General features: G+C 38.2%; 1 protein-coding gene across 1 annotated transcript; it reads right to left on the bottom strand.

The window, feature by feature from the left end:
* Positions 1 to 7,687: 7,687 nt before the first annotated feature.
* LOC143917310 (ubiquitin domain-containing protein 1) lies at positions 7,688 to 10,356 on the bottom strand. The gene is made up of 4 exons (XM_077438794.1): positions 10,289 to 10,356; positions 10,051 to 10,193; positions 8,991 to 9,505; positions 7,688 to 7,834 (listed from the first exon to the last, which is right to left on the bottom strand). The coding sequence occupies exons 1-4, from the start codon at positions 10,354 to 10,356 to the stop codon at positions 7,688 to 7,690; spliced, it is 873 nt and encodes a 290-aa protein (XP_077294920.1).
* Positions 10,357 to 16,475: the final 6,119 nt, after the last annotated feature.

The following is a 16,475-nucleotide window of genomic DNA, read 5'->3' as shown; positions in this document are numbered from 1 at the left end:
AATATTTAACGACAACCAATCAGAAGAGAAGTACACATAACCGACAGTTTTTGTTTTATATTGGGCTTATCGGCTTTGCTGCCTTCCCCATGTATTCTAATGTTACAGTTAGGGCCGAGCCGCACCGCTCAACTCGCGAACAACTTTGTTGACGAGTTTTGTTGCTGGAAAGTCTGCGAGTGCGGCCTTCCTTTCAACTCGGGGACGACCTGAGACGGCCGCGCGTGCTACTAGTTTTTTCACTATAGAGACCAAAATACAATACAGACGTACAATACGCATTTCCTATTAGGATTCTCAACGTCAGTTGAAAATCCTAATAGACATATCTTCTTGTTAATGCCTTGTCCGCATCCGGACGTTGGCGACCACCTCGTCGATTATTTGAATATATCCGCATCGGTTTTCAGCGGCTCGGAACAGCTCTTCGGCGCTCATATCGGTCCACATGCGCATGTTTCGAAGCCAAGATAACTTTTTCCTGCCAATCCATTTTTTCCTTCTATTTTCCCCATGGTTATCAAACGGAGAAATTCGTATTTTGGACCCCGTATCATGTGTCCGAGGTACTCCATCTTTCTCCGCTTGATGACAGAAACAAGTTCCCTGACTCTCCCCATCATGCCGAGGACAGCTTCGTTTGATATCTTTTTGGTCCACGGAATCTTCAGCATACGCCTATAGACCCACATCTCAAAAGCTTCAATGCGGCTGATCATCTTGGTTTTCAGAGTCCACGTCTCACATCCGTGTAGTAATACTGTCCAGACGTAGCTCTTCGCGAATCTCAACCGCGTATGAAGATTGAGATGCTTGTTTGTAAGCGCCGCCTTCATTTTTACAAATGCTGTTCTAGCCATCTCGATGCGGATTCTTAGATCTTCATCTGGGTCCATCTCTTCATTCAGCCAGGTACCCAGGTATTTGAATCTTTTTACTCTTTCTATCACCTCTCCATCCCGGTTCGATTCCCGGTGTCTGTTTGCATTCTATCTACTATCATAAATTTTGTCTTCTTTAGATTTATGCGCAGACCTCTTCGATTGCTTTCTTGATGTACACGGTCTAGAGATCTTTGCAGGTCTGCTAAATTTTCAGCGACTAGTGCCGTGTCATCAGCATATCTTATATTGGTGATCGTCTCGCCGCCCACCTTGATGCCCTCCGCCTCTTGGAGAGCATCGTGGAAGATGGATTTGGTGTAGGTGTTAAAAAGAGTAGGTGATAGGATGCATCCTTGCCTGACGCCCCGTTCTATAGGAATCTCATCAGTGAATTGATCATCGACACGTACTACTGCAGTCTGATTCCAATAAATATTTCGTAGCAATCTGACATCTCTGTCATCCAGGCCAATATTTTTTAATGTTTCCATCAGGCGAGCGTGTTGGACACGGTCAAAGGCCTTTTCAAAGTCTATAAAGCAGATGTACACAGGTTTACGGACTTCTATGCATCTTTGGAGTAGTGTTTTCATACAGAAAAGGGCCTCTCGGGTACCCAAGCCTTGTCTGAACCCAAACTGCTCTCTGCTAATCGCCTCTTCACACTGTGAGTAAATTCTGCCCTGTATTATCTTTAGTAGGATCTTCAATGTGTGACTTATTAGGCTAATTATTCTGAAGTCGCTACACGTCCTCGCGTTTCTCTTTTTGGGCAATGGGATAAATATGGATTGTAACCAATCGCTAGGTAGTTCGCCTGATAAATATATTTTATTGAAGAGTTTTGTAAGATCTTCTATGTTATCGTCGTCCAATAACTTGAGGAATTCGGCAGGAATCAAATCCGGTCCAGTAGCTTTCCGACTCTTTGCTAGTTTTATAGCATGTTCCACTTCGGATTTCAATATATATGGTCCCGTTTCTGGATCTTCAATATGCCCTCCGGTTTCTCTATTGTCTTTAAAGAGCAATTTTGTGTACTCGGTCCATTCTGATTTCTTCTCATCCATATTTAAAATGATTTTTCCATTTTTATTCCTAAGGAGTATGAAATCTTTTTTTCTGAATGATATAAATAGACATATAAATGATCTAAATTATATAAATTTCATTCTCTATTACTTCAATTGTTAATTTTACACGACACAGCCACACACCACGTCCATTTAAAATAATATACATAAATGAATTAGAGCTATTATCTATTGTTAAATACACAAGGATACTATTATTTATATTATACACATAATTTATAGAGAGCAAAAGCGACCAATATTCCGCTCATTTTCAAGATGGACGTAGAAGAAGTTGGACTCATGCTTTATTGTTATCGTAAGCAAGTCGAAAAAGTCTTACTTACCGTTCAGTATTATCTATTGCAATTTGTTAGGGTGTTTAACATCTCTATTATTTCAAATATTAATTTTACACGACACAGGCACAATCTGTTCATTTAAAATAATATATATTCAATATGATACAATGAGTAAAGACGATGCAGTACAGGACCTGTTTAGAAATCATTGTTCAGAAGATTTATCGCAGCAACTGTTTAAATCTTCTTACAACTCTATACAAGTGTTGCACGTGTTGAAAGTCCTCCAAAACCAGTGTCTATTGTTAAATACACAAGGACACTGTTATTTACATTATCCACATAATTTGTAGACTACATTTTTTTTTTAATTTTCTCTAACTAATTGCATTTCGTGTCTTCTTCCTCGATCTCCGGAAAATTCCATTGTTATTTCAAATTAATGTTTATTGTACTCGAAAGATTTAACAAACTTATTACGTGCAATAAATGATATCTGAATCAAATTTTAGTTCAATTACCTCATACATATATTGAGCAATTAATTGAGATTCTCATAGATTCATACAATAGAGGCATGTCGTAGATTGCTCGTGCGGTTGTTGACGTGTTTTTTTTTGTATGGAGTTTTGTTGATGTGTCCGGCATGTCGGTCGTTCAGGTCATAAAATCCATGCGACCAGACCCAACGGCTTCAACTGATATCAACCGTCGTCGGGCTTTATTACCCGAGAGACCGACGTGTTGCAGGGTGCGGCCCAATGAAATGTGACCCCATACAATGTGTATGGGATCGGTCATTTCGCAACTTCAGAACGACACGTCGCGTCAACCAAGTTGTTCACAAGCTGAGCGGTGCGGCCCGGCCCTTAGGACTGCCAGATTTGTTGATATCTCAAAACCGGGACATAATTGTATACCTGCCCCCCCCCCAGTCATAGATATTACAAGAATGATAAAAAAACTTTGTAAAAAGCGTAAACACTCAACAAATTACATTTAAGATCCTTCTTTTTATAAACTAGTATTTCCTTTCTTTTTGATTTTCTCAATCTCGCTTTTTTAACCATGGATGTGGATCTACGGTGAGATTTGGATTCGTGCATTTTTTTGCACGCGGGTATTTCTGTATTTCTGAACAATGAAAGGCAGCTATCGAAAACCGGGACAATTGGCTGTCCTGAAAGGTCCCTTTGGGACGCCAGGACGAGAGGCTTGAAACCGGGACAAACCCGAAATACCAGGACGCCTGGCAACCCTAGTTACAGTGAAATTATAATTTCATTGACTCAAGCGGTGACAATAGAATTACAAATTGCATCACTGCTCAATGTCGGTGAATTTGTAATTTGAACACTAATGCACCATGCCTTTGAATTACAACGTACGAATTCGAATTACAACGTACTACCAACCCTAACTTAACCTAATCTTAAATAAATAAAAACAACCCTAACTTAACCGAACCTAACCTAACCTTAAATAAATAAGTGTTGGCTGCTAAGATATTATGTATTTGCCTCCGCATCCAGTCCCACACATGCGGCATCAAAAAAAGCCAAATTGAAAGAGATAGTGGATCATGAGGAGAGTGGGAATGGACAGGTCATTTTACTGATAGTGAAAATGTAACTGTTTATGATTTCACTGAAACGTAGGATTTTAAGAGATTTTCAATATATTTTTCTATATAGGAGATATAAGGGAATTTTGGCAATCAAACAATATGGATATGAATAAAAAATATATTTATTCAACAACACTTCAAAAGCACCTGTTTGAGTTTGTGCCTATTTCACATTTGACAAATTAACTTGTGTATATGTAATAAAAAGTAATAAATTTAAAAATGGTAAAAAAAAGTCCTTAAATAATATTGTACACCTTTATATTTCGTCGGTTTGTTTGACGTTTATGACTATGAAAAAAAATCGGCAGTTTATTTCATTATAAAATACATATTCAGCTGGTATGTGTTCATTGGAGATTTAAATAATCAAAAAAAACTATGCGTACATGAAAATTTAGCCAACAAGTAAATTTCCACTACACCCTGATCAATTAAGGCTTTAATTTAAACAACAAATGAAAAAAAAAAAACAATTTCAAAACAAAACTTTTACCCCTAACTGGTGAAGTCTTCTGAAAATAAGGATGTACAAGAATTAATGAAAGCGAAACCACATTACAATATTAGTAATTAAACATATGATATACTATACTAAACCAGGAAGGGGTTAACCACATTTACACACAATTTGTCGAATTCCACTTCCGTCCATTTTAACATACCAATAAATGCATTTATCTTACAAATATGTATACAAAGTCCAACAACACATCAATCACATAAATTTGCAAGCGACTGAAAACATCGCCAGATTGAAATAACGTGCTTTAGAAATGTGTCTTCGACATTTGATCTTGCCTTTTTTTTTAATTTACTATAAACACATGCGTAATACAATTTTATATACATATATATAATAGAGATTTCTTAAATACACATGCATATGTCTCATACAAAGTACAAAAAACTGCATACACAAATAAACCCGTCACATTTCAATTGTACAGCACGCAACGTGGAAAGTTAAACACTGACAAACCGACATTGCTTTGGTGCGCTACAAAAATTACATCAGTTAAATTATCCTACATACATATATATGCTGCGGCAAAATCACAAGTGCTATGATTTTCCAACAAAATAAAAATGATTAAATTTCAAATGCCCCAAATTAAATACATAAGTATGTATACGACAAAATATTTGTACGGAATTGAAATAAATATATGTATAATAATAATGAGAAAAATCACAAATGACACGAAAATGTACATAAATGACGATTAGCGAGTAAAATAGGCTTTGTTAATTTGTTTATTGTCGTTTAGAGATAATTAAAACAATAATCATAGTATAATATGCATACGTATATGTATGCACGTGCATAAGTAAATATGTGTGTATAGCTTAAAAGTATACATATATATATATAAAATTAACCAACTATACAAAACTAACGTCTTTTAAATATAATATTTATATATTTATGTATATATAAAACGGCACAAAAAAGATTCCTCAGTGCTGTGTCTTCCAAAACTGTTCAGAACACAATCACACGTGTTATACGGCTAATGGCGAACTAGACGTGTATCGACACAATTCGTTCCGAGACTGGAATACAGGTAATGCATTGTTTTACGGACGCGATATCATTGAACATCGGCCTTATATATTAATTTACAAACGTATAGAACACAAATATGCCTTTTCAACAAATGCCATGCGATCAAACGAACTCTCCGATTAGTACATTCGTTAAAAAAAAAGAGTCAAAGTTTGAATACAATCTGCATGCACCTGATAAAACTGTGAACAACAAAAAAATATTGCACTCTCGACATAATTTCGCCAGTCGGCACAAAAACAAAACAACGAACGAGTCCAGGGAGTAAAGCAACCGAAACTGCACCATCATCACGGCCGACGAATGATCCGACTTGTTATTTTCAACATTAGCAAACAAAAGCACAAAATACGTAAACAATCCACAAATGGAATAAATAAATATTTCATACGCAAAATTCACAATCACATTTTCAACATAATCTCAAAGATAAAATAATCTTCCCACACACAATTTGAAACATACAGACAAATCAAACGCAGTGTAAACGAAAAAAAATAAACAAACCATTCCCGTGGTAGAGTGCGGGAGAAAGTTTAAACAATTTCAACCGAAACTCGACAGCGTAGTTCTGAATCCATCATCAGCGATGCTGAATACCAGACGAATGTAAATAAAACACTTCAACGAAGATCAAAAATCGTATCGAATCCGAAACACAAACACATCGACAACAACACATACTAAATTACAATAAAAATTTTCATAGCATTTTTCATTTCATTTTGAACATTACAAATAGGAACTGACGCATATTCATATACGGAGAATATTAAATTAAAAAATTATGGCCATATGTATACGTACTGGAAAAATACGCATAAATTATTTCTCATTTATATACAAAAAAATAAAAATAAAATACATACTTATAAATACAAATGTTCTAGCCTCAAGAAGGAATGTCAATAAAATGAAAAGTACAATCTTCAAAATAAATATAATATGATGTACTATGTATTTATATGTGCACGTTTTTCTAATTCTTTTTACGTATTTATTTACGAAAGTACAAATGCTAAGTTAAAAAGTATAACAATGCAATTGATAATGTATTGATATGTAATGGAACATACTACATCATACATAGTACAGTTTGAGTGATAAATCAGGGCTATTTGAAAGCGTCGCTGTATAATGACAGCTGGTCTCCGATACGAGGCCCAATCCTTGGGGAAAGAAAAGTGCAGACACAGTGGTACATTCTTTTGTCTAAAAAAACCGCTAGCACACCTAACATTGACAAAATTCACCCCCCTGTAGTGTTTTTCGTGATATTATATCTTTGTATTGACAGTGATCGATAGATATTTGAAGAAATGTAGGAGAAACTTGTCGGAATAATAAGATCGTACGAATTAACTAGGAGGTGAAGATACGCCCATCACAGTTGGAAACCGCAAGCACGTCCCATGCCGCACTTTTCAGCGTGTTCTTACCATTAATCACGATTCGATCAAACCGGCCGATTGTACTATAATCGATTCTATTTCAACATTTTTAAGCTGATAGCTCTTTGTTCTTTTCAAAGGCATTCTATCGTGATGGCCTATATGATAATTTCAAAATATAAAAGATATTACAATGAACAAAAATTACGATTCATCAAAATGAAAAAGTACATAACGATACATTGAAATAGCCCTGTATATCGAAAGATTTTAAATAAAATAATAATAATATCATCTTCTTCAACGTTTGAAGTTTTAAGAAGTGTTTTACTTACATTTAAGCAATATTTAAGTTAGTTTAATCTTAAACCAAAATTAAAAAGAGTTCGATTTATAAACTCTGTATATATGTATATGTATATATGTATATATGTATATATATATATATATATATATATATATATATATATATATATATATATATATATATATATATATATATATATATATATATATATATATATATAAGTACATATATACATATGTAGCTTGTTTAGTCCTATCAATTAAATGAGTATAATTTAATTGTCTTACATAAAATGAACAACTTCTAACAATGTTTATAATGCCATCAGTCTCGGTTATTATTCATTATTAAATTTATCATTATTTATATAGATATATGTATGTATATATATCAAATATGCATTCTATTTGTTTTATAAAAAAAAAAATACTTTGTACAATATTCCCGTCGGAAGAAAATAAAATCAACTGCATCAACAGCATATCTTTATACACTAATGCTTCGGCAATCAGTCAATACCAGACACAGCGACACTAGCTGTCGGTCAGATCTTCTGTATTAATGATCACTTGCACGACATAGCCGGGTTGGATGTGAGCCTCTTCTATCACTAACTTATCACCGAGCAGTTTGCCTCCGAAGAACCACCTCTGCCGCGAAGGATCCACCCCTTCTTGTCTCTGAAAAATGAAAACAGATCATAGTACTCCACTCAAAACGCCTTTAAAGCTATAGCACAGGGTTGTCATGCACCCTCTTTTCCACACAAAGTCTTCTTTTCGAAGAACATGTTAGGACGTCACACGGTTTTAATCTGATTTTGTTTCTAGATTTCGCGCAAAACCGTGTACATAAGAACCATCATATGTATGTATGTGCCATGACAGGAATTAACCCAAGGCGACACATATGGTTAGATTATTTTAGTACATATTAACAATTTTTCAAACATAACAAGACATAGAATATAATAGAGACTTCTATGAACAATCAACTTTTTTGGTACATAGAAAATTTGCGTGAAATACATTATGTAGGTAGCATTTTATAAGATTCTACAAATTCGAGATGCTAATAACTCGAATTTGCGAGAAACTGAGGGGGAGGATACCGATTTATTGGATCCATCACAACAATTAAGTTAGAAAAAATCGGAAAGTTCTAACAGAAGATAGTCAATCTGTGTTTTAATAACCACAAGATCTCGCCAACAGCATGATTGGCCAGGACTTGAACCCAAGACCTCTCTACTAGTAAGCAATAGCTCTACCAGTGCACTAGGCTGTGGCTATAAATAAATCATAAAAATATGAGAAGACTGAAAATCCATCTGGTGCAATCTCTGATGATTCCCATTTGATTGTATAGGGTCGCTTAGAAATAGAGAAAGAGACATGTTAGATGCCTTCGAAATGTGGTCTTGGAGGCAGATTTTGCACATTCCATAGATCGCAAGACGCACGAACATCCCTATCGTTATGAAGCTGGCAGTTTCAGAGAGACTCTCCACAATGTGTAAGGAAAGGATTCTTTCCTACTGTCGCCATATTGTCTGGAAAGATGTGCAGAGTCCAGAGAAGCTAGTAATAACCGGAACACTAGAGATAAAGGGAGCTGGAGGATGATCAGACCATATTAGAGAACTGAAGGAATCATCCCTAAACGTTGCTTTCAACTTGGCTCAGGATCAGGAGTGAAGGCTGGTCGTCCACCGGATTCTAGATGACATCAATGACCTCGTTTGCTCAGCATTGAGCAAACGAGGAAGAAGAAATAAATCATAAACAGTACACATGCTCTTTTCTAATGGCATTCCTATTTAAGCGTTGTACGAACCTGCAATTTTTTCTTGCACTGAGCCACCGTATCGCGAGAGTACACGATGAGTTTGACATCTTGACACGTGGTTGATAATCGGAGACGGAGCGTGGTGGCACTGCCTCCCTCCACTGGCTCCGAGCACTCTGCCGGAGAGTCGCGTCCACTGACTCCACCACCGCGTACCATGTTAATGGGCGGAGACAGGCAGTAGATTGGCACCTGGTACCTGGTGCCCCATTCGTCGTAGCACTCGGTGAGATAGCCGTTGGGTACAGACACGCTTGCGCCATCGAGTATGGCCTGAGCCAGCTGAAAGTCGAGACTCTCTGCTGCGACCGTCGCGGCTTTCAAAGCGTCCCATATTTCCTTGCGACCTTCGAAAGCTGGCGCCGTGTCCCAAAATTCGTCTCTTTTACTTCTCAGTTGACCTTCCGTCAGTGGCACATCTGACTTCCACCTGATCGTCTCATGGCACAATGGATGATTCTTTCGAATACCACCTGGAATGAAAATTGTATAATACGTTAATGCTAATAGGTAAATATGTATAACACAAAGGCACATGTATTGTATTATCTATTTTTAAATTAAATTGCACGTGAACTTATATATATATATATTTGTGTGTAATTGAAATGAGATTTTGATTGTAATGTAAATATAGAACCGACAGTTAATAGGGTGATTCAGAGATCATTGTAAATTGTGATAGAAAGGATCAATTGAAAAATAAGTCATATGAACATAAGGCCGTATATTGAATAATCACTTTCAACCCGAAAGCGAAAACTACAGCAATGTTATGTTCTTTTAATATGACTTTAAATATCCAAAGCGTTAGCTCATAAGTTTCGTTTCCAAATTATGCCTCATTCCAGTTAGCTCGGGAGTAGGAAGAAAATTTTAAGGGTCACAGCTACTTCCAAAGATTTGGGATCCGGTGTACGATCCGCTTCTACTCCTTCCAGTTAACTGCAGCGTTTAAGGACGATCCTGTCCATTCTTTGATTTGATCTGACCATCTTATGGGAGGACGTCTTCTCGCTCGCCTTCCCTCCAGTGTTCCGGTGACTACCAATTTCCCGAGATTCTCCATATTCTTCCTGGCAATATGGCCAAAGTGGGAAAGAATCGTCTTTCAAACATTCGTGCGTCTTGCAGTCTATGAACATCCACTTCCAGCACCACTTTTCAAAGGCATCTAACAATTTCCTTTCTCTATTTTAATGTCTCGACGCCATACAATGCAATGGCAATCACCAGAAATCGCACCAGACGGGTTTTCGTTTTCCTTGTTATGGAACGGTTTTTACATAGCTTTGTCAGTCTGATCACCACCGCTTTCGCCATTCGCATTCTTCTGCGTATTTCTGATTGCCATCTTCATTCTCTTTAGATCAAAGTACCTAGATAAATAAAATCATCCACTTCCTCAGAGTCTTCTAAAGCTTTGCACTTTATTAGAGACGAAGACTGTCAACGAAGAGGATTTTTGTTTTATCTATTTCTATTCTACAAAGTAGTTCAGCCATTAATTAGTAAGTTCAGGGACTTGAGGAATCGTGATGTATTTCCTTCTCCTGTGGCTTGCACAAATATGTCGGCAACGTCTCCAATCTCTAGATCCATTTATCCGCTCAACCGGGTTGCTAGTGAAATTGACTTGTTTAATGTAAGCTGTGCTGAACTGGTTGAGTAGTTTTGGAGCAACACTTGTGGTTGATTTTATGAAATATAAATGTGTTGAGCACGGATGTTTTGTATCTATTTATTTATCTTATGATTATATGTCTGGCCACAGTGACGTGTTAGAGCACTGTAATGTCACTATGGCTAATATGTGAAAAAATAAAATTTAATTGTCATTGCTGGCCATGTCATGTCTTCCGTGAATTTTATATTGGAAATCTTTCTACTGCCTATTGTTATGCCACCTTCCATCCACCCAGAACTCTTCTCATTATGTATTCCCCATATATGTATATTAAAAAGATCAGGAAAGAGTATGGAGCTTTGATATGGACTTCTAATGTATACGATTCTCAAAATACATGATCCCTATTTGTCAGAACATTTTAGACGATCAACAGGAATTGCATATTTTTTTACAAGGCTACTCTGTTTCGCTTTGCAAATAATTCAGGCACTATTACTCCTACATTCTTCCGATCGGTTTGAAACTTTGCCATTTTGCGCGGTTTGATCACCGATAGTTACCTGCTGCAATCAGATGTGAAACGAAATATAAACTCAATACATACATACATGACAAAAAGATAAAATTCAAATAAGCTATTTAGGTTAATTTAGCCACAGTGGTTAAAGTCCGAACCACTAACTACTGTGATGTATGAAAATCATCAATGCAAAGCCAAAAAGTCTAATATCAACAGGTAACAAGATAATTGGCAGACAAATGTATGTGAATATACAGAGAACAAATTTAGCAATTACATATGTACATATGTATGTAGTCGATTTGATCATACGAAAATGGATACTCAATTTTAATATATCAAAAATTTGTAACTGCATACCGAGTTATTCTTGCTGAATAGCTAGTTATTTCATATACGTTTCGAAAAATTATAGTAAAATGTTTGGCATAGCAACAGCCGACACACATTGCAGCAGGCAAAATATGAAATAAAATTGATTTTGTAACCATTTCATATCGTGTTTTAGACCAAATCCACAGAGTAGCTCACTTAGTGAGCGATTGTTTACCAGTAGAGAAGCTATGGATTCAAATCCCAGCCAGGATCGATTACGTCTGTATGTGCTCGGAACATCTGGATGGTTATTAAATCCATATCACAATTTGATAAATATTAATTGTTGTTGCGGATCCGATGAGATCCCCTCCCTTTCTCGCAAATTCCATTTGTTGATCCATTGTTGCTACAATTGCTTGCGATTTGTAATCAATATCTGTATACCTGTATTGTATAATGCGTTTGGATATGTAGACCGTTAGCCATAGGGTAGATTTAAGGTGACCTGTCATGGCCTAATGGCATATATGAAAAAATAAATACAATAGAATTCAGTAGGTGAAGGAGTTGTATCGAGTGGAGTGTGTGTAGTGTGAAACAAAGTAGATTGGTATTGAATTGAATGGTATGAAGAAATGTGCGGTGTGCGGTGTGTGGTGTGTGGAGACTTGCCTGTGGTGTGTTCGGAGTTGGCGAGATGGGGGTGCGAATGGGGGTGAGGGGGTGCGGGGGTTCGCCTGGCGCGGGCTTCGCCTCCGGAGCCCCCCGAGCCGGCCGCCGCGCGACCCACACACCCGCCCATGCCACCTACACTTGTCCCGCTCCTAATCCTACTCCTACTCCTACTCCTACTGCTACTCCTGCTCCTACACCTGTCGTCCTACTCGTCTCCACTCTTCGCCTGTCACCCGTCACTCGTCACCACACCCACTCGCACTCCGAAGATCGACGACAGCCTCGATGACAGGACCAGCCGACAGCCGGCTCACCCCACCACTACCAATCGCACCGATCTACACAACACTCAACGCATACACACCCAGCCCGAGCTCACCTACACCAACACCGGCCTATACAACCTAAATGACGGCCAACATTTTACTATTTCGATTTATCGGGTACGATTTTCAAACGAATGAAGGTCTGTTCATACCTAGTCAGCACGTACCGACTTCAGCAGGTATCCGGCCGTACGAAAAGTATTCTTTGGTACATTTTGTATGGGTATATTCATACCAACCGTCACGTTTACGCCACGGTAGGCTTACAGCAATACCCGACATTTCCTGTTCATACTTGTAGGAATCTCGTCATCGTCATCGAAACATTCGAGAATATTCCACAACAACAAACCACATTCCGCGCAGAACTCACACACGTAAACAACACGTGCACTTCTTGGAATCAATCGCCAAAACCTTCGAGACAGTTCCACCCCTCACACTCAAGCGGAACGCCCCTACCAGTCGAGCGGAAACAAAACCAGTCGAAGCACACCTGCAGCCATTATATTAAACTCAAGCGGAACGCCCCTGCCAGTCGAGCGGAACCAAAACGGTCGAAACACGCCGCCGCCATTAAACTACATCGAGCGGAACGGCGCCAATCGTTCCAGAAAAGTCCACCCCATCGACAAAAGCGCATTCCTCGCTTACGCATCAACAACCACCACCATGGGTCAGGTGATTCCAGAAACACTATAAAAGGAGGTACAACCCAAACAACGCCAGTCGACCCACAGCAGCAAGCGTCGACACACAGCAGCAGACCAGTCAACATCCAGCTCCTGACCTGCCACCACTACACCCGCGGACTTGGAAGATCAACCAGCCGAACGAGCCAGCAACACACTGCCGTATCCAGAGACCTTCCGAACATAGCCGAACAACGAGCCGGCAACACACTGCCGCATCCAGAGACCTTCTGAACATAGCCGAACGACGAGCCAACAACACACTGCCGCATCCAGAGACCTTCTGAACATAGCCGAACGCCGAGCCAACAACACACTGCCGCATCCAGAGACCATCTGAACATAAACGAATGCCGAGCCAGCGACACTCTATCATATCCAGAGACCGCTGAACGCCATACTTTTGCCCAAATATAATACCTTTGTACAACCATAGGCAAACAATAAAACTTTATAAAACAAGCACAACAGTGTTTCGTTAGGCTGGGATACGGTCAACACACATGTACCCCGCCTACATACTGTTGCGTAGGGGTGGATGGAGGATCCAAGTAAAAGGCCAACAGTCGTATCACAGCATTTATTGATGATTAAGGAGATACACGCATTGTCACTGCTCCGTCCAGAATGACATGATATCGCCTACGTACCGCCTTATAAAGGGTAGATCTCTCAGGACACCTAATCTGTTTACCTGTTGTATAGTCCCGTATTCGGATATGTGTTTCCACGACATTGGGTCGCCCCGTACCGATTCTGAGAAATAACTAATAACGGTCATTGTTTAGCCTAAATGCACTTAGAGTCCAGATATAATCTTTGGAAGTAATTGCATGCACCTAGTTAATCCGATAACAGATATCCGTTAGTCTAAGTGCAATTCGCTCAATCCGCGGCGTACGTAACAATACCTTACAGCAACATTCGTCAACGTATCGTATCCGTTTTTTTGGCTATCGTGGAAATATACATGAGTCTGCCGCTTCGCTGTTTTGGACCAATTATCGATAGTTACAGTTGACAGCTGTTCAATCTTTCGACATGGTTTTGGCGCAAATATTTAAAAAAAATTTAAATTTTTTACGGAAATATTTAAAAAAAATTTGTCCATCATCCACAAGCTCCTTATACAGTGTCCAAAACTCTCCTTCGGTTTTTTTTATTTTTTAACATGGGATGCACATCAAAACGCCTCCGTGCTTTTTTATTGCCTTCTTGAGCTTCTTCTTCCAACAACAGCGCGATTATACATAATTTTTCGTTCGATAAACGTCGAAACATTTTTGCTGACTTGTATTCTGACGCGTAGCTACGAATGCACGTGTATGCATTCATATTGCAAGTACTCGACAATACGACGTAAGCAATATTGCGGCGTATCGTCATGGCCTCTAATGTATAAGTAAGCCGATTTTGCCAAATTGCTGTAAACGTGACCTAACCGTGACGTGTAGGTAGATATGAATAGAAATGTAATAAAATGACATATTTGTAACGGAGTCGTGCAGTGCTGTTAAGTATGAACAGACCTTTATAATGCTTCTTCTTCACGTTAGATCAGATTTCCCAACCTTTTGTGCCACGCCCGCTTCGAAAATCTCCATGTAATTAATTATATACATTACATCTAATATAATATATAATTTAGAAAGAGGCTTTGTAACTATGTACATTTGTAAGAGCCGGGCCGCACCGTGCAACTTTGTCGGCCGACTAATTGCGTGACATGAAAAAATGTATGGAAATGTGTGCGACAAACAAGTTGATGGGTGTAGCATGTCTAATGTGACCATTTATTTTTGTGCTCAAAACGGGGGGTTTGGTGCATCCGCTCTAAAATCGCCAGACAAACGAACGACAGATTAACAAAACGGCAGCTTTAAACGTAATTCTCGTTTTCTCGAATGATACATTGCACATCAGATGACGAGTAACCTTTTGATGTGCACAGATGCAATTATTAAAATTGAGTTGGATCTTTCTGGCGAGTTTATTAAGGCAAGATTCGGAACTTATCGAATCTTGCCTTATTAAACTCGCCTGAAAGATCCAACTCAATTTTAATAATTACCATTTTAATAATTGCATCTGTGCACATCGAAAGGTTACCCGTCATCTGATGTGCAATCTATCATTCGAGAAGACGAGAATTGCATTTAAAGCAGCCATCCGTTCATCTGTCATTCAATTTGTCTAGCGATTTTAGAGCGGATGCACCGCATCCCAAAACGGGATATCTACCAATTTTTACGTAATTTTATGTGTATTCAAGAAAACGCGTATTTTTTCATTGTTTTTATTTATTAATAAAAAGAACAGGAATGTTGATGAAGAAAAGAAAAGGAATGAATAATATAAATATAAAATAATTATGTTTTTTTATATTTTTCTGATGAACAAATTTTCTTAAGTATTAAGGTCTGTTCATACCTATCCAGCACGACCCGTATCCTGCAGGTGTCCTGCAAGTGCGGATAGTATTCTTTGGTACATTATATGGACGTATTCATACTCCATTCGGGCATGCGCATTTACACATTCATGCGCGTCCATATAGAATGTACTAAAGAATACTGTCCGTACTTGCAGGATTCGGGTCGTGCTGCATAGGTATGAACAGACCTTTAGCGGGTTTGTTTTTAAATACATAAGAATGAAATTCTTGGCAGGATTTCTTAAAATTGATTTTAATTAACAACATCGTTTTAAGAATTGCGACTTGAAATTGCGTTATTTCGGTCGTCCACAACTTGTTCATCTGTGAAAAGACTCTTTCTACGGGTGCATTAGTTCCGGGCAAGCATAAAATTTATTCAATAATTATACGATATATACATATATATAATAATTCAATAAATATACTCTCTTTTTGAAAACGGGACATTTCGACGTCCTGAAGCTGTGCTTGGGGACAACGGGACAGGCTACCTAAAAACGGGACGGTGCCGTTCAAAACGGGACGTATGGTCATTTTAAGCATGTCCCATCTACCTGCATGCATTGGTCTGGTCGCCCTCAACCAAGTCACTCGCAAGTCGCACAGTGCGGCCCGGCCCTAAGGTGTGGATGGGAGCATCTATGACGTTTCTATGTTTCTATGAGAGCTGATTCCACTCATAATTTAATTCCGCATAAATTTATAAACAGCTCATTCTAAGATAAAGCAGCTTAGTAAATTCAATATTTTACGACGTTGTGATTGTTTTAAATAATTTTGTATGGGTTGTATACTTTAATGTATAAAAAATGTGCCAGCTTGGATATATGCGGACATAGAAAGTTTTGGTCCAATAAAATACAAAATATCTAAAA

The sequence above is a fragment of the Arctopsyche grandis genome, chromosome 9 (assembly GCF_051622035.1).
Source record: "Arctopsyche grandis isolate Sample6627 chromosome 9, ASM5162203v2, whole genome shotgun sequence".
Classification (NCBI taxonomy): domain Eukaryota; kingdom Metazoa; phylum Arthropoda; class Insecta; order Trichoptera; family Hydropsychidae; genus Arctopsyche; species Arctopsyche grandis.
Note: the sequence above shows the minus strand (reverse complement) of the source record. Positions and strands in the feature narration are given on the sequence as shown.

Coding starts and splice junctions, on each gene's coding strand:
- LOC143917310 (XM_077438794.1), bottom strand. CDS start 10,356: ATGGCAATCAGAAATACGCAGAAGAATGCGAATGGCGAAAGCGGTGGT. Junction 10,194..10,288: donor GATCAGACTGACAAAGCTAT/GTAAAAACCGTT, acceptor ACATTAAAATAG/AGAAAGGAAATTGTTAGATG. Junction 9,506..10,050: donor TGGAGAATCTCGGGAAATTG/GTAGTCACCGGA, acceptor TTTACCTATTAG/CATTAACGTATTATACAATT.